The sequence below is a fragment of the Calliopsis andreniformis genome, chromosome 12, assembly GCF_051401765.1.
Source record: "Calliopsis andreniformis isolate RMS-2024a chromosome 12, iyCalAndr_principal, whole genome shotgun sequence".
In the NCBI taxonomy this organism is placed as follows: domain Eukaryota; kingdom Metazoa; phylum Arthropoda; class Insecta; order Hymenoptera; family Andrenidae; genus Calliopsis; species Calliopsis andreniformis.
The window spans coordinates 2640590-2664388 of NC_135073.1; the positions used below are offsets into that span (position 1 = coordinate 2640590).

The 23799-nt window shown below is 31.6% G+C and overlaps 3 protein-coding genes across 3 annotated transcripts in view; 1 reads left to right on the plus strand and 2 right to left on the minus strand.

Moving 5' to 3' along the window:
* Positions 1 to 7344, minus strand: part of Dat (Sodium-dependent dopamine transporter) — a 46341-nt gene extending 38997 nt beyond the window's left edge. The window contains exon 1 of the mRNA XM_076389020.1: positions 6796 to 7344. The gene's annotated coding sequence lies outside the window, so the exon portion shown is untranslated. The remainder of the gene's footprint in view (positions 1 to 6795) is intronic.
* A 1377-nt stretch (positions 7345 to 8721) lies between these two features.
* Positions 8722 to 14885, plus strand: LOC143185857 (E3 ubiquitin-protein ligase RNF10). The gene is made up of 12 exons (XM_076389146.1): positions 8722 to 9120; positions 10914 to 11089; positions 11182 to 11408; positions 11495 to 11585; positions 11658 to 11842; positions 11913 to 12105; positions 12182 to 12316; positions 12383 to 12620; positions 12708 to 12959; positions 13036 to 13210; positions 13413 to 13756; positions 14496 to 14885. Exons 1-12 carry the CDS (start codon positions 9051 to 9053, stop codon positions 14579 to 14581), a joined length of 2172 nt encoding a protein of 723 aa, XP_076245261.1. The 5' UTR covers positions 8722 to 9050; the 3' UTR covers positions 14582 to 14885.
* Positions 14886 to 15714: 829 nt separating this feature from the next.
* Positions 15715 to 19292, minus strand: Hsc70-4 (heat shock protein cognate 4). Its single transcript, XM_076388359.1, has 3 exons — positions 19145 to 19292; positions 18815 to 19028; positions 15715 to 17787 (listed from the first exon to the last, which is right to left on the minus strand). The coding sequence occupies exons 2-3, from the start codon at positions 19017 to 19019 to the stop codon at positions 16049 to 16051; spliced, it is 1944 nt and encodes a 647-aa protein (XP_076244474.1). The 5' UTR covers positions 19020 to 19028; positions 19145 to 19292; the 3' UTR covers positions 15715 to 16048.
* Positions 19293 to 23799: the final 4507 nt, after the last annotated feature.

The following is a 23799-nucleotide window of genomic DNA, read 5'->3' on the forward strand; positions in this document are numbered from 1 at the left end:
GTTTCATCACAAAAAAATATGAATTTTATCAGATTGTACTAAGTGCCCAAATACAAGATTTGTCAGAAAATTCTACATGATTTCTACATTTTGTTTTTAGTTTTAATTGAGCAGAACTTTCCAGTAAACCTAATATTTATTGATAAATATTAACCTAACCCAGACCTAATATTTATTGATAGTAAAATGTATACTGCAATGTAATCACTATTTATTATTTGACAAAGATTCTACTGAAACTACAGCACTAAGTCTGTAGATTTCTGAATTGACAATGAGGTCATAAAGTGCTCATAGTTTCAATGTACCGTCAGAATGATCTTAGATCACTGAATGCCAAATCGATCACTTTTAAACGTTATTATCGAAAATTTTGTTGATTTGATCAATGAAGTCATCATTTTGTTGATTCCGAATTTGCTTAAAAAATATAGACTTTTGTATTTTTTTAAACTTTTATTTACTTTTTTTATATTTTGATTTAGAAGATAAAATTTTTATAAATTGAATAATTGTTTCTATAGCAGTGAAAATTATACTCAAATTCTTATTTGGTGAAATTCCTTTTTAAAAGTCAAGTGTTCCTATATTAAAAAGGATCTTATCTATTTACAAAAATTAAATTTTGTCATATAAAATAAGTTTTTTTCTTAAACGATATCTATAAAATCAGTGTTGAAATGAGTTGCTAAAGATAATGATACGCCCCGTTTTAGGTAAATGAGCTGAGGACTCTGTGCTTCCACTATTACAATCAAGTAACCATATCATTCGCATCCTCTATTATTTCAAAGAGGTCTAAAAACAAGAACAGACACTACACCCGCTTCAGTAGTGTTATTTATACTTAAATAAATACAGGGTGCAACTATTGCTGTTTCAATTGCAGACTGCATTAGTTTTATATGGTATAAATAAAAGAGTGAAAACGAAAAACTTTATATTCTTAACTTACTGTTTTACACACAATCGTTTTCGAGAAAGCTGTCTTTGAAGTTCAGGTTAGCATTCCTATATTAAAATACCTAATACAACCTGACAAAGTATATCTTGCATTTTAATACGGATGTATTGCTACAGTAATATAGCCTAAGATTGGCCCTACGCGTTCTACCCAAGTCTGCGATTGATCAAATTAGTAATACATCTCTGTTAGAGTGGTTTAGGCGCTAGAGGGGTACACGTTGTAAGAGGAACACTCACAGTCTGACCACTATTGCCTCTATCTACCATAAAGTAGTAGCGTTCCCCTCAATCCGTGTTCAGTATTTCCTCGAGACACTTTTTCGAGGTCAACTGATGCTCTTGGTATCTCAGTTTAGTCTTATGGAAAATTATGAATGACAATTGTGACAATGTACACAGATAATTTAAAATTACAATGAGGCTATAAAGAGGAAATACAATACTCCTCGCTCGCCTAAAATTGCATTTCGATGCGAGCGTATTAATTTGAAATTCAAAGTTAATTTTCTCGAAAACGAAATGCGAAATAAACAAATTTTTCTATATTTTCGATTAATTTTTTTTGCAGGCACCATTGCTTACGAAACAGTCTGTGTGATGCAAACAGAGATAGTAAAAATGAAGTGCATTCTACTAGCATTACCTAACATAAAATAGTCCTTTAACTGCAGACTTGCAAATGTATTAAAGCTTTATTTATAATTTCCTTAAAAAATTCATTTTAAAATTATACAGCACTGATCGTTTTTCAATAAATACATGTTACAGATACTAGTAGCTCACGAAATTCACCAAATACTAAGCTGAAACATTGACAATATTTGAATGATTATAACTTCGTGACAAAAGGCCGTGCACTAACTTTCCAGGAGTCATTTTAAAAGTATCCTCTACTATCACATCTCAAAGATAAATTTTCACGAAGTTATTTCTATATTGGCAATGAGAAACAAATGAGAAAGTAGAGGTAGTTTTTTTTTTAAATTTAAAAGATCTTTAACATGTACAATACTGAAACGATATAAGACATCACACGATAAAGGAGAACAAAGGGGAAGAAAAAGTTCCAGCACATCGGATAGAACTCTTGAAAAGATTCAGTGATAAGTGTTAAACGACTTCATTTTCTTTAAAAAAATTTGTTCGTGATCGAAATTATGTATTTAATCCTCGCCTAGTCAACCCCGAGTCTAAAACGACTAGTATTAACAGTCTCAAACAGTCGACTTTCCAAGAGTTAAAGATCGAAGCTTTTCATTTACAAAACCCTCCATAAAAGTTGGTCTGCGATTTTTTGTTGCCGAGTTATTTCACTTTAACTGAATTATGCTAGTAGTATCGAGATATTCAAAATACCTATAATTTAACTTCTACCTTATTGTTAAAATTATAAAAATCAAATGGATACGTAATTAGACATGCATCTCATGTGTGTTTCATCGTATTTGGATATTATTGTGTTTGTAATATACACTTCATTCAAAGTGAAATAACTAAGCAATAAAAATCATATACTAACATTTATAGAAATTTTTATAAATACGAGGTTTCAATCTTTAAATGTTTAATGATTTTTATTGCAAAAAAAATTGTTGAGGAAACTGGAAAAATTTTTACAAGTTTTTGAAAAAAAAACTGTTTTTACTTGTGTGCAAACATCTTTGGGGAAATTCAACTTAGGGATGTAAAAATAAAGGATTAAAAAAACGTTCCTTCAAAAGGACTTTAAGAAGGTTAGCGTGCGACTTCTCTTCACGAAGTTACAGCATGTAGTTGGTAAATTCACAATATTTCAACCTAGTATTTCAATTTCATGAGTCACTGAACATCTGTTTGTTATTATAATAATAACATCCTCTTCTCAGACCTGACTATTTCTTTCATCATTGCGATAGAAATCATGTACTAATAAGTTCAAACTTTCCAGTTACTGACAATTATGCTTACGATTTAAAATTCGCATTATTTTATGATCAACTTGTAGATTGATTTATTTATGTTGTCATGCAGTATAAAGTTTTCAATATTGTGCAAATATATGGGAAAAGAATTCTCTTGATTTTGTTTGTAGATCGCATTGAAACAATGGGAGATGCGAGTAATGCACCAGTAGAGTGTAGTAATGGAGCACGTGGCTACTCTACTCGTTTTTAACAATTCATTGGGATGTTAATTTTTAAAATATTAATCCAGAAAGAAATGTTGTTTGCAAGTAAAATTTAGAAGAATATAATCATAGTTTTATTTAGTTTAAGTATGTTTGATTTGCGGGGCAAAATTAGTAAAAAAAGACTTCTTTATACTTTTTAATGATATAATAATAACTTTTTAATTTGTAAAAATAATAAGTATTTAAATAGTTAAAAAAAAACTGAATTCGATACATTTTTGAAATTACAATTAATGGATAAAGTCTGATCTTTATTTTTTAAACATATCTGATTATCTTTTTTATCTCTTCATTTTCGTCTAGACTACATTAGATATTTCATACCGATAAACATTTCTAACATTACTTAAAATGAAATTAAATTACTTAGCGACAAGAATGCAACAAATCAGTCTTGTTAAATTAAAAGTGATTCCATGCAATCGTAGACACTTATACTTAGTAGTAACGAATACCTAAGAGGAACAATTCTTTATTTCTCAGAAGAATCGTAATGAATTGACTCAACTTTCCCGCAATTCACGTTCGCAATGAGAACTGATTAGAATAAATGCATCGAAAGGGAGATAGGAAACACGCGAGTAAACATAATCACTGAAACCGCAAACGACCGTGAAAAACTACAGGTACTACTGACAGATGCAATCCACACCTACAACGTTGCATCTACTTAAGCAATTGCTGTGATTAATTTTTTAAGGTAGGATTAACTTCACTGTGAGTCATATTATTGACGTAAAAATGTAGAAACTAGACAGAATTACTTATTTTCAAGTTAGGAAAACATTTATCTCTTTTTATGTATTGAAAAAGACAATACTGAAGAGAAAATTTGGCCAATTTTTAATTGAACTATTATTACATAATAGGCTTATTATAGGTACCTATGATAATTCTGAAAATATTCAACATAATTTCGTGTAGGTGATTACAAAAGTGCCTGACCACGTTTGTTGCTCTGTAAATTTTGTATAAAATTAAAATATCAGAAGAAAATAATAAAAACAAACTAACGAAGCCTATCTGTAACAAATGTTTAGAAACTATTTTAATAAAATTATGAAAAATTATTTTTTAAAATATAAGTAAACATAATTGAGTAATAATTGATGAACATTCTTCATTATAAATATTATAATAGGCAATCAAACACTTCTGTAAGCGATTGTATTGCTAGCGATTTATTTAGTGTTACAAGTTACAGGTGGTAACTACGTAAAATTTACGGGAAATTGGTTATCTTTATGGAGGTACTTGAACGCTTTTTATTTGGAATTTTAAATTTATATGTGCACTTATTTATGACGGACAATCCTAGTAGGAAATGTGGGATTTCCTACTCAAACTTAAATTTGTTTCATTTTTACACGAATTAAAATCGCAGAATTGTCCTTACTTTAAAAAATTATGTTTATTTCATCTTTAAATCTATTATTAAATGCGATCTCGATACAAGCTTGATAGTACCCTTATATTTTCTCGGAACTCTTGATTCTCTTTACCTGCTTCTAGCTTAAAAAAAGACAAATTGAAATTACTAATGAATCTATTGATATTAGAAATAAGTTTCGTACATTCTAGTAGCTCTGAATTGATTTTAAGTCAAGTTGCGAGCTTGTACCGAGATAGCACTGTATTTGTTTAACCAAATGCAGTAATATAAGATTTAGATTTATTAATAAAAATACAAATTTTTTAATGTTTCATTTTCTTTCCTTTTTTTATTTATTTTGCGAGTTTATACTACTTTAGTACTTTTAGCGCATACACTCAACAGTCAATTCGCTTAATTTCTAACTTGTATGTTTCAAGCTAAAAGTATTCATTTCATGCACTAAACTTCTGATATACTTGCCTCAACTCATTGTCAAATATTTACTTAACAAGTTTTGTTTAATCTCTTTGTATTTATTTTAACTTTCGCAAGAAAAAGTAATTTCAAGAATATACCCTTCTGTGATAAATTGCTTTGTTATGTTTAATTGCATTTTGTTGGAAGAAAGGCAAAACTGAAGAAGAAAGAAAAAATGAATTAAAGATATCTCGCTATTACAAAAAAAGATGGATTACCATCTACTTTTTACACTTACATCAAGTGCATGATTTCTACGTATTGTCTGATATTTGTTTTGTAAATAACTTTATAAGAATGCATGTACGCGTATAGGTAATTTGTCAACTACACTGACAAAGTTTCTATTGTATTATGGTTACGAGTTAAATAGAAAATGTATAGTGACTCCATATAATTAACAATATTTCACAAGCAAAAGTCTCGCAAGCATTGAAACTGCAGTCTTATAACTACCATTCATTATGCAGACATTTTATGATAAAAACCCCTCAATGTTATAACAGAGATTCGGCAGAATCTCGCGTTTACTATCTCCTTCACAAAACACTCATAAAGACTAATGATACACTTATTATTCTATTTCAATCATTTTATTATGTATTCATTTCACAAGTAAGAAACAGATGAAAATAGACGAAAGAAGATCTATCGATTGGAATATCTTATAAACAAAAATCTCGAAAGCATTATGATATGCATTTAAGTCTAATCGAATTTGTCGAACCATATATTATATTAGTAATATAAATTTACTAACAGGAGGAAGAAACATTTACTGTTCCATATTAGGTTTAGAAACTAATAATTATATTAAAAGTTGTGAAACTTAAATCTTTTTTTTAAGCGTATAAATTATGTACAATGATACCGTATTATAAACTTATTCTCTATATTGTTCAATTTCTACTAAAGCGAGATATGAGAGAACGATATTTGCAACAATAGAAAAGCTGTTAACATATTATTCTTAAACAAAATGGTGCTGTTAAACAAACTGTAAACAAACTGATACGTAAACAAAAAAAAAGTAAAAAGTTACACGTGAATTTCGTGTTTATAGTATTCGTATTTATAATAATCGACATTTGAACTGTGCTAGTAATTGTAAAATGATCTGACTAAGAAATCCCCGAATTTTCGTTCACCATTCACATTGAATTACTACAGAAATAATACTACACAAATATTTAAAAAAAATGATCGAACACTATCTTTTGATATAGTTCCATTATATTTATCATATCTTTCACGAATATTTAAAAATTCTAAACTATTAGAAATTGGAATTCCTATTATCAATGAATAAAAAGAAAAACTTAAATATTATTTGAAACTAATGAAAAAAATTATCCTTGTAAAATATGGGTAAAGATACTACGTTTCAACTTTTACTTTACAAAAATGTAATATTTTGAATCTTCCTTAAGTTTCAATGTTCAGTCTTTAATCTTCGGCCATTTCTTACATTTACCACCAATTTAGAAAAGATCCAAACACAAATTTTGAAAAATTCTCATCTAATAATAAAAAAACGAAAATTCATTATTTAATATAATATCACTTCATATTTACTCATGCATCAAATTTAAAAAATTTAATATACAATGCAACATAGCCAGCGATAAAGAGCACGTATAGAAATATACAGTAGAATGTTAAACTCAAAATTTGTCAAAATTAACATTCTCCCTTTTCCCGTGGATCCTTTAATTAATAAATTATAACCTGAAAATCTATAGTACAAGTGTTTATTTAATGATAATTCAGTAAAATATTACACATTTTCATGATTTGCTCTACTTACCGAAGAGATACAGCCCGAATAATTAACAAACGAGGTCGACGATGCTACGACTTCGCAAGACGCCGCGGCACTGACCGCGGGCCCCTTCGGTCCACGCGACTCCCACGACGAGAACCCGCCACAGGGTTAAAAGTACTTCGAAACTGGTGTCCGTCAGACCCATTCCCGCGTCACTGACCGTAATGCTATTTTTCCTCTACGCAAGGAAATTAACCCCCTCAGGCGAATCAGCGACCTAATCAGACTTAGTCGTCTCAAGGTAACTAGCAAGGATTACACGCGTCTTTTCCTTCCCTTATCTTCCTCGATTCATGTTCAACTCACGTCATCGTGAAATAAATCGAATCAATCGAGTATTCGTCCAAATTTACGATTTTCTTACGCGCGCTTTTTCGTGTCGTTACTACAGAATGATGACTTGCGAGAGTCGCCGTCACGAAAACAAACAATCTGATTCGCTGTGGTCGAATTTCGAAAGCGAATGATACATCGATGACGACGACGAACCATCGGGGAGAAATCGTGCGAATTCGAAAAGGGAACCGCGTCACAAAGGTTCAAAAGAGTGAGTGAGGAACTTTGCCTGCGGCGGACGTATATACGCGCTGTGGTCACGTGACGCGCGGAAGTTCATGTGACTCAGAGACGCGCACCAATCGCGTGCGCGGAATTTGCAGCCGGCAGAAAGACGCGCGCATCCTTTTCTCTTCTCCATCAGCGAAATGTTTCTTTTTCAAAGGTAATATCAAGGGTTTTTGTAAATCTTGAGGAATTAAACTATCGTTGAGAATTATTGAGCGCAACGTGGAAGCAATTCAATATGTCCTGCGTTCTTCTTTGCTTTATTTCTCTTTTATTTCTTCATCACGACACGAAGCTTTTTGAAAAGTGCTTTTGGAAACGAGTTAAACGCTAAATATAGTTTTCGATTCAACTAAAATTTTATATTTCGTTCTAATAAAAAATTTATTTTTATAGATTTTGTTACGTTTGCGCATAAAATTAGAGTTTTATTTGTATTAATTCTGCTAATTTGATTCTTTTTGTATGATTATATTTTTGTATAACTTTATCTGTATTTAAATTTGTGATTCTTTTTTTGATTGGGATATTCTAATTTTGTATTCATAATAATACATGAATAACGAAAAATTTCAATTATGAACTAAATTGAAAGCATAGTTATAGTTTATAAAAACACAATCATAAATAAGATGTAAGTATGAAAACTTCTTATTTCACACTTGTGTAAAGAATATACGTACGCATTACTATTGTAATCCATTTTGAGGTTAGAATGAAACATAAAAATTTAACAGTGCATATGTGTATCTATGAACTTACTAGAATGCCTATTAAAAACTATGAAAATATTGTACGGTACGAAAACTTTTACATTTACAAAATTTAATTACATTAATGAAAGTTTGTTATTTAATCTTTGCGTCTTATTTAAGTGTATATATTATTATATACGTACATGGAATATTATGTATATGAAATTAAACAGAATAGAAATTAGTAAAATCTTGATTTAAATATATGTAATTACCTAATTCATAAATCAGTCATTTTTTACATTTTTTTACACATATAAAGTAATCAATACGAATTTCTTATTCCAATAATATTTAAAATTACCCAAAACCTTTATCGCAGTTTCAAGATGACTCAGTATATTTCAAGTTCTGCGCTGAATGCGATAAGGTTTCAAACAGCGGAAGTCTGACAAATCAAGAACGATCAACGTAATCGCGCATAAAACTAAATGCATTCCATATTTCTATATCTTTATTATTTTTAACTTAGACATTTGTATAGACAAAATGTACTCAGTACTTGTGCCAAGGATGCTCGTTTATTTATCTGACTGTTCGCAAGTCGTCAGAATAGTCGACGTGCGCCCAACGTTAGACTTCCGGTTGCGCAAGTCATTAGTTTCGTCGCCATCATAGCGACGAGATCGCGACCACTTTTGGCCGCTGAGCCAGGGAAACGAGATAATCGTCGTTTACGACGAAAAAGCGAGGCAGAGCTTTTGCTCTGTTGAAGACACGTGTCCGTGGTCACCTTAGTACCATCAAATCGAGCGTCGATCATCGGCATCTCGAAGGTCTTTTCTCCACCTTTGACACTGACGAAACATGGCTTATTGAAGAAGATGAAGGACCTGCAGAAATACGCTGTTTCTCCATACGGAGGAGACCGCAACCTCAGCCACGCTGGAAAGCAGCACGAACACATTCGTGCCAGAAATGGAAAAGAACGCAAAATATGCGCAGTCCTCCTCGAAGGGGGTTCCTGCTGATGCCAAAAAGACTCAAGGTGCGTTCTGCGAATGTTGATCTCCTCCGATAACGACGTCATTCTTTTTGCTGATGTCTTACGTGTGTGTCTTGTGTAAGAAAAACGATTTTGTTTGTCGCAGTTAAAGGTACATTTGAAACTTTATTTTACCCACTTCTCCGTTTTTATATTTTTGTTTGTTTCAATGAATACTTGAATTACATAATGGTCCTTTGAGTTCTTCGTCAAGGATCAAGGTCAATGACAAAACGTAGTAAAATAGTTAAATAGTATACATTACTATAAATACGAGATACTTCAACAGCATAATTGAAGAAAAAGGTCTGCAGATAATAAAGCAAAGTTATCATTTCTTTCTACGTGACAAAGTACAAAACAGAATCATTGTACTCTTAACTGTAACGGTAGAGATTAATTGGTATTAACGTACAAGGAATAATTATAACAGTAAGTTTTTAATTTTTATGAAATTACTTAATATTATAGTTTCAAGAAACTTCAAACCTAATGTACAGTCATCTGAAAGTAAAAATAGGATATCATATCGTAAGTTGATAAGAAATAAATGTATTAGAAAATAGAGGAAATGATACACATATCTGTGGAAAAGGAATAACAAAATAAATATTGAAGGAACAATAGAAAGTTATTTTTTTTATTTGGTAATATGATAGACAAAATGTGCTTTGGAGTAATGAGTAATTTTAGTCAAAATTAAAGCCATATAATATAATGTTAGAGAATTATAGTGACCAGCAAAACTATAAAAAGAAAAAGTATTTTAGATATAACTTAGATTTAACGAAATAATGTTAAGAGCCAAATACGTAATATTAATTAACACGTTGACTGTTGCATAGCTCTTTTACCTTTTCCAGACTTTTATACACTTGTATATACCAAAAAACAAAACTATTTTATAATTTAACATTACATTTATTGTTTAACTTCTCTACATTTTAAGTTTTTATAATAAATGTGATAGAATTTGGCTTTGTGGTACAACATATAGACTAAGCAGTGAGAATGTTAATTCTTAGTTGTTATAAGTGTTTTATGACGACTTCATAAATTGAAAATTATAGTCATTGCTAACCATTGTGGCAGTCAACATGTTAAAGTATATCTGTAGTTAACATTGAAATTAATGTAAAATATTTCTATAACTTGGCACGAACACTCGGATATGTGTTTAGTCAGTTTTATTTTAGATATAGCAAGAAATATTAGATTGCAGTTAACATCACTATTACTCTGATCTTTCCTTGTAAACCAATACCAATTTCTAAAATGTCATGCTTTAAAGTAATTTAGGTTTATATTATTAATTTTGTAAAAGTATAATAAATATATGCATGCTCTTTGTCATTAAAGAACATTCATTTTTTAAATGTTTATAATAAAGTAGTATACTTTAAAGATGAAGTGAACACAACTAGAGTATCCATTCATATCCATATCCAATATGTATCTATTAATAAATAAAGTTGGAAGTGGTATTTATATTAAACAAATATGACTAGAAAATATGTTTTAACAGTATTTGGAATATTTTAAAGAAACAAGGGTACATATAATTGTCAAGTACAAATCAAAGCATTTGTTATATAAATTTAAACATATCACTAAGATTTAATGTCAAGCCAAATTTTATATTTCATGTTATAAAAGATTTTATTTATGGGTAAAATATTCTTAATTTTATATGAAATTTATTAAAATTTCTACTTGTGAATATCATTTTTATAAAATAGGTAATTTGAACTGTTTGAGAAGTAAAAATATATTAAATTTCATTATAATTTCTCCAGATGTTACAAATAATAAGCTCTTCCCGAGAACTTCGCGGCGACGCGAACCAACTGGTACTAGTAACTTCTCAAAGTATGATCAATCGAGGAAGTGTAATGTACAGAAAGCAAAAAATTTTGATAAGAGACCAAAACCTAAAGGACAATATCATGGCGGTTCAAAGGAGGATACCAAGGTTCATAACTTATGATCAGTTATGCTAATGTTTCTAATAAAATATTTATTCTTTAAATTATATATTAATTGAGGTTTCTAACCTGTTTGTAGGTAGCACCAGCAGAGTTAGCTGAGCCTGGCTCAGTAGTGGTTCAAGGAAGTAAAAAGCAGAATTTGAATCATCTGCTGAATTTTCATTACGAGCCACGCGAAACGCAAGGTGGTTCAGGTGCATGGAATCATGGAAAATTGATGAAGAGTTATTCACGCCACAGTAATAGATGGCTTCCACCAGTACAACGACATAAGTACAACAAAGAACAGTTTTTACAAGCCAGGTTTGGAAATAAAGTCACGTAATTTAGAATATCTGAATACATGTAAATGTTATGTGTATTACATTTCAAATATTACTGGTTTTTAGCTGCCAATTTGTTGTAACTGCCAATGGGAATTATTCACTATATCTGACTGATCCTGATACTTTAGTTGATTGGAAATTAATCGAGCAAATTGTAAGTTATAAATAGAGTTATGAGAAAATTTTCCAACTAATATTATCAGTTAAACAACATTTTACGTTTCAGAAACTTCACACTTTTGAAAACTTGTCTTGTCCAATTTGCTTGTGTCCACCAGTAGCTGGAAAAATGACACGCTGTGGTCATGTTTATTGTTGGCCCTGTATTCTTCATTATTTATCTCTCTCTGACAAATCCTGGCGTAAATGTCCCATTTGTTACGAAGCTGTCCAGAAAAGTGATTTGAAAAGGTAAAATACTGTACAAAAATAAAAGAAACAGCGACATGTAAAACAAGAAGTAACAATCGTTCATTTTTAGTGTGACTGAAATTACGCAAAATGCGTTAGGCTCAGGAGATATTGTCACTTTACGTTTAATGCGCCGTGAAAAGGGATCATTACTCGCAGTGCCTGTTGGATCCACAACGCAGAACCCAACAAATTTTTTCCCAGCTTCCGAAACATTAAGCAGACAAGTGTATTCAAAACTCTTAATTGCAAATGTAGAAGATGTAAGTACTTGAACCTTTAAAAAATTGAAATGCGTAATTTCAAGATTATTAATATCTTTCCTAATAAATTATTTAGGTCATGAATATTATTGAAGGTGAACGTGTTCAGCTAAAATTCGAATTATCCGATAATCCTGATTCACCAGAAAGTTGTTACATTGAACAAGCACTTGGCGAACTTTCAAAGAGAGAAGAGGAATTGTTACATGGGGTAAGTAGTAATAATTTACTCGAGTAAGATACATTTTTTAATTCGTTGAATTAATCTTCTTTGTAGATGCAGTCAAAATCAGACGTTTCTGTCGATACAGCTACTTCAGGACACGGACAAGGTAACGACAGTGAAAAAACGGAACTGTTTCAACAGGATATTCAAGATAACGAGGAAATTGGTGATGTTTCAAACAAAAAGGATGTGAAAAACGTGAATGAAGAATCACAAAAACCTGTGGAAAATTTTTCTAGTGGCATTCAGTCAACTTCAGGCATGCAGAAATTCTTTTATTTTTATCAAGGTTTGTATTTAATTATATCTCTTAATTTTAATTCTTTCTTCCTTTTTTATTTAAAGAAGTTTATTACAAAAAATTTTAATTTTTTAGCTGACGATGGACAGCATTTGTATCTTCACGCGATGAATGTAAAAATGTTCGAAATGCAATATGGTAGTCTTGAGAATTCACCTCATTTAATAAGAGGAAAACTTTTAGAAAAAGAAAGTGGAAGTCTTACAGAAGATCTAAGACGCAGATTAAGATACTTGTGTCACTTGCCGCTTACTTGCCAATTCGAAGTGGCAGAGATTGAGTTAAAACCACCGATCATTTCAGAAGAGGTTCTTTCTTCATTTCAGGGTAAATTTTTATCTTGGAACGAATAAGTGTTTCGATTTATTTAACAAATTTTAATGACTAAATTTATTTTACATAGATCAAATAATGATAAGGCATAAACGCAGACAACAACGAGAACGTGAAGAAAGGAAAAGAGAGAAGAAGATCACAGAAGAAGAAAATAAACGAATGGGAAGATATCCAACACCTATTGTTCACATCGATTCACAACAACATTTTCCCGAATGGCAACCTGAATTATTGTTTGCAGAGTATGCACATTTCCCTAAAATTAAGACTCCAGCAAAGAGTATATGATTGATATTAACAATTTAAATATTCTATTCAATAAAAGTTTTATAATAAGATTCGAATTTTGAAATGACAGAAGTAAATAAATAAAAGGCGTCTTAAATAAATCTAAGTAAATCAATATATTAAACAGTGATAAAGTTAAATAAATTATTATTACAGAGAAAGCGTACCATCACCACCAGAATCTACAGCAACCTCGAGCATGGCCAGCAGTCCATCTTTGAGCACGTTTGATGAAATTGTTGAAAAGACAAAGGCAGCTGTCAACACCACTCATGAACAGGGACCATCGTTCGCAGAGATGTTGAGAAATACTGGTACACGTGTAAAGTCGCAAATCGCATGGCCGTCTATTAATTCTTCACATGGAAAAGCTCATTCAAATATGGCCGTTCAGTCTTCATCAAGAGATACCGATGAAGATCTTTACGTTTCGGTACCGTCATATAGCCAGAATTTCGGGGATGCCTTAGCGGCTGCTTTAGAACAAACAAAGCTGTCAGGTAAATGGTTTACAAATTTGCAAAGTATGTTACAGTATGAAACTAAACTTTTTTCCTTTCAATCTTCTACTAGAATAAAATTTCGTAATATTATTTTTTTATGCTTAGTTGAAACTACAAGTTCAGGGTAAAAAATCCAATTTCTGTTATTTCGAGTCTACATTATTGTATAGTTTTTCTTATTTATCGATCAAAGGCATACGTTTCTTTTACTATTTGTCATTATTCAATCTAGTTATTTGAAGCAAAAAATTTTGTTATTCTCAGAATGTCTACTTTAATTTGAAAATTTCTTAATTTGAAAACTACCTCGGGATTTATTTTATGACCACTCAATCATTGAATTAAAACTCATATTCAATAAGAAAACTTAATCCCTGAATTATAATAGTATCTTTTATAATGCTTCAGTTGTCTAAAAAATATTTTATTATATGTGTTAATAGCTTAAACGTTGCAATTATAGACTTTCTTTTTGAGTCCTACTTTCTCTTTCATTATTAACGAAGTATCTTTGAAAAATTGGTGAAGAAAAGTGAGTGGTATTTTTTCACCCATATAAATTGAAGTTTTAGTTGTGCGCTAATTTCTTTATGTAGGATTTTGCAAGATCTATTTGTTATTTTAAGGTTAGCTTAAGGTAATAGTAATTGGGTTGGCGTTAATAATTAGGTCTTTTACTGTATTAGTAATTAAGTTTTCATTTCACTTTGATTATTTTATCACTTCTGTTTTTTAGGAGCAAAGAAAGAGGGAGGTGGAAAGAAGAAGACGAAGGGAAAATCAACCGTACTGTTCGCAACTACTATGGCACATTCATCTTAATTTTTGGCTGTTATAATGTTTGCACACTATATTTTTATTTTCAAGTTTCGTCATTCAGTTGTTTTGTCACTTATTATACTTTAGATTACACGTTAGAAAATTTGTGAAGTCCTAGTACGAGTTATAATATAATGATGTGTCGCATTGCATGTCTATCGAACTTTCGTCATTGTATTATCGATTAGAAAAATAATTGTTTTCTGTAGCAGCCTATTCTGCTTGCAAATAAAATTTCATTTCGAAAAAATTGTTTCAAATTAATTTCGTATTAACAAAATACATAAATTTGCATGATGCCACAATGGATACTTATTAAACTTCGTTTATGACCCGAAATTATCTGCATTTTTTAAGTATCGTATATGTATGTACAGTATGATTTCTCTTTACATTTCAATTTTTATAGAAATAATATATAGTTCATATATGATACAAAATAAACAAATTCAAACTTGTAGAATAAAAATATTTTCTTACGAGCCTTGAGTTTTCAAAAAAATATATTGGAAGTAATGAATATATTGTAAAAATGTAGAATAGTACAATTGACATTACTACTTAATAGAAAAGCCTAGATTTTATTTGATTGGCAGGACTTACATTGATAAAATGTAAGAATCGGTGACTTCTTTAATTACAGGAATAACATAAACAAAGAATTCAATTCTTGAACTAGCTAACATAATAGTTGAAATATTAAAGACAGTATTTAATAATTATAAAATATTAAGAAAATATTCTACTAAAAGTAGAACTAGTTATCTTAATTTGAAATAGTTCATTTCGGATCATAATTTTAAATAATTATTTCATTTCTTTATTTCAAGTCTGACGAAACATAATGAATATTAGATTCATCTTCTGACAAATGAGTATTTTTTTTCCTGTATTTAAATAATATTTCAAATATGCCTACATCTGTTTGATATACATATTTATTTATTATTTAACCTATTTTTATCAAATACTAGATTGTCTATGAATTTTTCTCTAAGAGCAAAGTGTAGTATTCCGTGAAACTTTTAATAAATAATCGAATGTAAAATATAGAACATTAGAATATCCTATATAAAATTTAATTTCACTTCAATTCTTACTTGTAATTGTATTGTATAGGGGAATAAATCAGACAATTATATTGTTTAAAGATTGTTTTTATTTGAACATAGAAAATCAACAACCGGATCTTTTATCCCAATCATCAAAAAATAATACAATAGTACATAATACAATTAAGATACATATGTTCTACGCATCCTATTGTACAAAATATAAATAATAATCTTCCCAAGTTTTACAGGAAAACTAAATAAATAAATTCATATCAAGTTTTGACACAAAATAAAGAAGGGAAAATAACTAAGTCGTACGCTAAATCATACTGAAAGAATGAAAGACCGCAGCTGTAATAATTCTATGTTCGGCGCGTGAAGTGGCTCTATAAAATGGCAAGTGAGAACACATGATTTAGTCGACTTCCTCAATGGTGGGTCCACCAGATGCGCCGCCGCTAGGAGCCCCGCCGGAAGGAACACCGCCTGCACCCGGGAAGCCACCAGGCATGCCTCCAGATCCCTGATACAATTTCGTAACAATAGGGTTGCAGATAGCTTCCAATTCCTTCTGTTTGTGTTCGTACTCTTCTTTGTCAGCCAACTGGTTGGCATCAAGCCACTTAATGATGTCGTTGCATTTATCCAGAACTACTTGCTTGTCACTGGCGCTGATTTTATCTTTCAACTTCTCGTCTTCCACCGTACTCTTCATGTTGAAGCAGTAAGACTCGAGACCGTTCTTAGCAGCGATGGTTTCCTTCTGCTTCTCGTCCTCGCTTCTGTACTTCTCAGCTTCGTTGACCATTCTTTCGATGTCTTCCTTACTAAGACGGCCCTTGTCGTTAGTGATAGTAATGTTGTTCTCCTTGCCAGTGGATTTGTCCACAGCAGACACGTTCAGAATACCGTTGGCGTCGATGTCAAAGGTGACTTCGATTTGAGGAACACCTCGAGGAGCTGGCGGGATACCACTCAACTCAAATTTACCCAACAGGTTGTTGTCCTTCGTCATAGCACGCTCTCCTTCATAGACTTGGATCAAGACACCAGGTTGGTTATCAGCGTACGTAGTGAAGGTTTGAGTTTGCTTTGTTGGAATGGTAGTGTTCCTCTTGATTAGAGCAGTCATTATACCACCAGCAGTTTCAATACCAAGGGACAATGGTGTGACGTCGAGAAGCAACAAGTCTTGCACTTCCTCAGACTTGTCACCGTGCAAGATGGCAGCTTGCACAGCAGCGCCATAAGCCACAGCCTCGTCAGGGTTGATGGACTTATTTAGTTCCTTGCCGTTGAAGAAGTCCTGCAACAGCTTCTGGATCTTGGGAATACGAGTGGATCCACCAACCAATACGATATCGTGAATTTGAGCCTTGTCCATCTTGGCATCGCGCAGCGATTTCTCGACTGGCTCGAGTGTTCCTCTGAAGAGGTCAGCGCAAAGTTCCTCGAAACGAGCCCTAGTTATAGAAGTGTAGAAATCGATTCCCTCATAGAGCGAATCGATTTCAATGCTAGCCTGCGTGGACGATGACAGGGTACGCTTGGCACGTTCGCAAGATGTTCGCAAACGACGAAGAGCTCGCTTGTTGCTGGTAAGATCTTTCTTATATTTACGCTTAAACTCCTGAACGAAGTGATTCACCATACGGTTATCGAAATCTTCACCTCCAAGGTGAGTGTCTCCCGCGGTGGACTTGACCTCGAAAATGCCATCCTCGATAGTCAGAATAGAGACATCGAAGGTGCCACCACCAAGATCAAAGATTAGGACGTTGCGCTCGCAGGTGGTCTTCTTGTCCAAGCCATAGGCAATGGCAGCAGCGGTAGGCTCGTTAATGATACGTAAAACGTTCAAGCCTGAGATGGTACCAGCGTCCTTAGTTGCCTGACGCTGCGAGTCGTTGAAGTAAGCAGGTACAGTGATCACGGCATTGCTGACTGTCTTCCCAAGGTATGCTTCAGCAGTTTCCTTCATTTTTACCAGGACCATTGAACTCACTTCTTCAGGGAAGAAAGTCTTCGTCTCTCCTTTGTACTGTACTTGAATCTTCGGTTTACCACCATCGCTTACTACAGTGAAGGGCCAGTGTTTCATATCGGCTTGAACAGTTGGGTCTTCGAAACGACGACCAATAAGACGTTTGGCATCTGAAATAAATGGAGGTCATTATTATAATGTAATTGTTATAAACAACTTGTTCTTAATCGCTAACATTTTAAGGTTACAACTTTAATATTACTTAATACAAGTTTAAATTTTATGATGGTACAAAATATTAATAAAAGCATATACTCCTATATTTTCCTAATTTCTTGAAAATGTCTTATATTAAATAATACTCTTGCATATTAATCAAATTTGTCATTTCTAAACGATTTCAAATAATACTTTTTCAGTCTTATATAACTATAATAGGATTTTAAATAGAAAAATCTGTTCAATCAAAAATAACTATTTTGGTAGAAATAATACGACTGACAATGTCAGAATTAATTAAATAGTTTTAAATTATTGCTATAAAAATGTTTTATATTAATTAATTAAACATGATTCCATAAAAAAAAATAAAAAAAAACGTTTATTCAGTTCGTATCTCCATTAGAAGAAACGTCCTCTAGAAGCCATGACCTTAACAGTGTTCAGCGCGTGCGTGCCAAACTATACTGTCTCATACACGTATATATCGTCGAAGTAATTGACCTCCCCCGCCTACTTCCATGTATAAAATTTTCCATGCTTAGTCATTAAATTCAAATAGCCATTTCATGTAAAAATTTAATATAGTATACGATTTCATTTTTTTTAACACAATTAATCTACCATTATATCGAAAGATTGAAGAAAAGCTTAAAATTAGAAAAATAGTTCAAACTTGTTCATGATGTCCTATTAAAACGGCCTTTCGCGACGAAGAAACGTTTTAACTAATGATTTTATACAAAGAACATGAAACCATGAAATACTAAATTTACCTTTACAAGAGAAAAAATTCCTAAATTAATCGAATTTCCGGAAGGAAATGAAATATTAACTATGCAAAACTGAATGCATATCTACTCTATTCTACATATTCCTAATCTTCAAATTCCCGGAAAAATAACGATTTCATGAATCATAGAAAACGTGGCTACTTCTCTTAACCAATACATGTACATATTCGGTTGTTACACTTACCGAAGATGGTGTTATTAGGATTCATGGCAACCTGGTTTTTGGCGGCATCTCCAATTAATCGTTCGGTGTCCGTGAACGCAACATAGCTAGGTGTTGTACGGTTTCCTTGATCATTGGCGATGATTTCTACTTTTCCATGCTGGAATACACCAACACAGGAGTAGGTGGTGCCCAGATCGATACCAACTGCGGGTGCTTTGGCCATTTTGCTTTTCTGTAAAAATACAAAGAAATAACAACTGAGTATCGACAAGAAAACAATGAAATCGTTTTTTAAGGTTGCAATTTCTTAAAAATATCGAAAATGCCGGATAACGAGGGGATACGCACCTTTCTTTGTTCGCTTGTGAATGTTTGTTACAAAGGACAGTAAAGAAGTTCCTCGCTTGACGATTCGCAGCGTGAGTGAAGAGGCCGCACTCGCGCCTCCGTATATATCACTTTCTCAGAGGACGCTTCTGGAATGTTCTTCCCGCCCAAGCGCCTTGCGCTAACCAATCAGAGACTTAGTTCCATAAGCACCGACCCGTCATTGGTCCACACCCCTGACTACGTGTATCAATAACGAACTTTTGCACGAATTATCGACCGACATAAACATGTAATATATCTTTGCAAATATTTCAAATTTCATCTCGTTTTATTTGGGCGAAGATTGTTTTCTGTTTCCATGAATTCTCGTAAGAGGATCGTTTCCAAAACGAGATAATCTTTCAGCATGATTTCCGTCTGGAATGGCAGAAAACGGGGAACGAGGCGGAAGTGGATCATGAAAGACGTTGGAGAAGTGTCTAGTAGCTAATTCTATATAGAAGGTACGCGCACGGATACGCGCACACAGACGCGATTCATATCCGTACAGTCACATTCGTAAAGTATTGATCGACTGTGTTTTCTCAAGGCTCGTGTATGTAGTTGACAGGCACACATTTATGGTTTACCTGCTTCTACTTTGGCCTTTTTAATGTTTAGTTCCGATGTGTGCGAAACGATCAAAGTATGCTTCGTGATACTCAATGTCGTTCGAAATAATTTACATTATTACTTTAATAATAAATTGTCAATGGAATATTAACGACAGGAAGGAGGAATGAGATCAATGAATCATAATGCCGTGTTATCATGAGCATGATAACCAAGTCTTTCCGTATTGATAATGTTACTACAAACATAGACACACGTCTGCCTTCTGTGTTTATGAAGATAGTAATTGTTGTTAACATTTCTAATAGGATTTTTAATAAGTGTGGTTTAACTTTAATTTTTTTATAATTCAATTTTATAGAGGAACTGGAAATTAAAAATTAATATGTTAGTAATCAAAATAAATTTCTTTTAGCAAGATTTATGATTACAAATTTACAGTTTTAATTTCTTTATTTGTCTATATTTTGTTCCCATAAAACTTGAACTTGTGAACTTGAATTCACCGGTGAAGGTTAATTATCGTAGCGAAAGATAGAGGTTAGATAGGCATACAAATGCATTCACGTTCGCTTACTATATGTGCATACATATATGAGTATCTATAGTGTATAATATAAATGGCATGAGCTGCAATGTGATATAACATGACAAAGCTCCTTTAGAGCAAATTAAAGTATAGAAAATTTCATGATGTCGTATCACGTTATATCTGATTGTGAGTAAGATTATAAAGCTTTACTGCAACAAAAATTTATCAATTTATGTTTCGTGTAACAGGTTCCTTGATACATACATACGATCCACGTCACACACATGCACGTCACACACCGTGACGCATGAGTGTAGATATAAACAACACGTTCTTCAAATAATTTCAAGAGATCGTGGATTTAATAACAAGTAGCAGTCGTTTCTTAATCATTGGAACACGAATAGATGAATACATATACATGTAACAAATTTAATTATATTACAAAAAATGGTACCTATTTTCATACAAATTTAAGTTAAAAATCAATTTGTTAAGAAACTAGTGATATATTTTTATGAATATGTTTTTTATACATTTCATATATACATTTCTTCAATATACATTTTTTCCACAAAAAATTTGTCAGAAATATTGTCTTCACAATTGCGCAGTAATCTATATTTATCACTATAATGTTTGTTTTTATTTATCTATAATCTATATAATCTTTATTCATATTTGGAGAAATTGTGTTAAGATAAAAACGAGAATCAGCGTCTTTTTATCAATTGCGATATTTCTTTAAAATTGAACAGGTATTTCTACTGAGTAGTTTTCCAAGAAGCGAATTACTTTTCTTCATATATTTAGGTTTTTTTCCTGAATACGGTAATGTATAAGTTAGATGTACTTTTACCTCTCAAAGAACTAAACGTAAAATATTCTACATGTATTTTATTCTTTAATTTAATGTTTCAAGTTTTATATTTTGGTTTTCAGAGAAACGTAATTTTTTATTTCGAAGTAAAAACAGATAAAAATGAACCCAAATTGCCAAAATCTTTTATATTATACATTACTTAGAAACTTAAAGAAAAATTTGTTCAAAATTATATGTATGTATTTTGAGAAAATAATTATTTATTTTCATTATATATTTGAAATATTTCGTGAGAAATATTTCCTTGTTATAATCGTTTAATTCAAAATGCTAGGAAAGTACTTAGAATAACAAGAAGGGATTGTAATTTTTAAATTTTTACTAAACACATTAACATTTTGTACATATGGATTATCGGTTTAATTGTTGCTACAGCTATATAATATACCAAATTTCTGACTTAACAATATTTGTTAATGTATTCGTATGCAAACGTTCTCACAATGCGTAGAAATATTCGTTCAAGAAAAGCATAGGCAATGCGGCAGAGTACAGTGCATACAATCGATAAGCATTGCGGTAAAGTTCGTGAACATTGTAGAAGCGACCAGCACTCTCTAGAATGTTGTCATACTTGCTCAATAAGTTATCACCGACACGGATAATCCTCTCTGAGTCATTGCAATTAATTTTCTCGTGTTATTTATCACGACTAATTAGTCTCATTTCTAGAATATATTTCTTATTCTATAGAGTTGTTCAAATGTATACATGTATTAGTCTATGATTTTAATCTATATGTTTTTTAGAAATACACTATGTATAAAATATTAAATAGGTTTAATTTTAAAAATTAAAGTAAATAGATAGAATAAAATCTGTTCATATTAAGCTTATTTTGCTCGCGAAAATATGCATACTGTCAGCAAACGTGGCACGCGAAACATCGAGAAACAGCGCGAAACGTTCGCGACCACCAGCATAGTCTCAGCTTTTAGAGATCTCTTAAAACAGTGGCGTCAAACAGGCTATCCGCCGGCGCGGGCCCCATGTGGCCCACAAAGACTCCAGAATGCGGCCTGCGGTCCAGAGCTTTAAATTGATTTTATTAAAATAATAAAATGAAATATGACTCCACGTACAGCGAGATTAACAAGTGACCATTTAAAACATCTACACATAATTAAAAAACATTATCACAAGAAATTACAGCCGATGTTGATAAAATAGTTTCTGTTGAAAGATGCCAGGTTTTCAGTAAAAAATATTAACATTTGTTGTAGCATTTGATAATACTACCTACAATTAATGTATTTTAAAAATTTTTATAAATTCGTTACGGAAAAATAAATATAAAATTTAGCTCTCGGTAGGTCGCAGTATCTACGAAATATATGCTAAAAATTAAAACACAACGACAATATTGAATCGTGAACATTGTATGGTTAACAATTTTATTTAGAGATAGGTAAGTGTTAACAGTTTTCTTTTTACCCTATGAGGATCATATTGATATAATGGTTCAGTTTTCAACATGTATACATAGTGCGACCTTCCGACCTTTTCTTGCTCGTTAACATTTTTTAGAAATAGAAAATGGGAGATCCTCTTTTGTTTAAGACTTATACACTCTTTAAAACTGTATTTGATGGCTTGTTTTCATATGTGAGTTTGATATCACTGCTTAAAACATATTTCCAATTTTATTGGATCTATGATGTTATATAATGATTACCTATATAGGCGAACTACTGCCGAGAAATACACATAATAGAAATGACATTGGACTATGTGAAGTTTATAATAACGTGACTTGCATACATGTATATAGTTTGTTCTACATAAACACAGTGTTTTCTGGATATAGGCTCACTGCTCACTCATGAATTTATATGGTACTTATTATCGTAATAAGCTCGTGTTTATAGAATCCCATTTTAGTTTTCTCAAAAATGGCAAACGATAGTGCTTGTAAATGAAATTCTCCCATTTTAAACAACTTTAAACTATAGCGAATGTAACAACGAGACTATACACGGACATACTGTGTACGTGTATACATAGTATATGTATATCTACATTCGTATATTTTAGTAATACTTTTTTTTTAATTCTATTTTTTAGTGTAGATTTCGTATTATTAAACCATATTTTTGTATACGACAATTAAATGTAATTATAAAAAGACGTTGGAAGAAAGATACTTTAAATGGGACACCCTAATGTACTGTTTCCGCATATTTAAAAGTTCGATACAAGTACTTATAAATTCTTTTTCTATTTGCGGAATATTTATTACATATGTATTATAAATTTAAGCGTGGCTATGTTAAAGAACAATTAAACTTTCTTCTTAATTAAAATTTTTGAGTTTTTCAATGAACGTGACAACGTGGCCAAACTATATGATGTATACATGCTACATACACATATAATAGTGACCTTTCTTTATGTAGACTTTATTTAGGCATTTCGAGGTAAATGGTTAACCGTGAGTATCTATAAAAGGGAGTCATTTCTTGCCTGATAAGATATTCAATATTTTCAAGTATGTTCTTTATAAATTGAAACAAAATTAAAATAAAGTATGGAGAATTGTACACTTCATAAATGGAGGTTATTTAAATAAATAGGTTATTTAAGTGAAACATCAGAAATATACATACATACATGCATATGATTTGTTATTCGTAACGTTTTTCAAAA

What these genes read in the sequence shown, in the direction of transcription:
- Hsc70-4 (XM_076388359.1), bottom strand. Translation starts at nt 19,019, where the DNA reads ATGGCCAAAGCACCCGCAGTTGGTATCGATCTGGGCACCACCTACTCC. An exon ending in TCCTAATAACACCATCTTCG is followed by an intron (nt 17,788 to 18,814) that starts GTAAGTGTAACA and finishes CATTTATTTCAG; the next exon opens with ATGCCAAACGTCTTATTGGT.
- LOC143185857 (XM_076389146.1), top strand. Translation starts at nt 9,051, where the DNA reads ATGGAAAAGAACGCAAAATATGCGCAGTCCTCCTCGAAGGGGGTTCCT. An exon ending in AAGAGGAATTGTTACATGGG is followed by an intron (nt 12,317 to 12,382) that starts GTAAGTAGTAAT and finishes TCTTCTTTGTAG; the next exon opens with ATGCAGTCAAAATCAGACGT. An exon ending in AGAACAAACAAAGCTGTCAG is followed by an intron (nt 13,757 to 14,495) that starts GTAAATGGTTTA and finishes TCTGTTTTTTAG; the next exon opens with GAGCAAAGAAAGAGGGAGGT.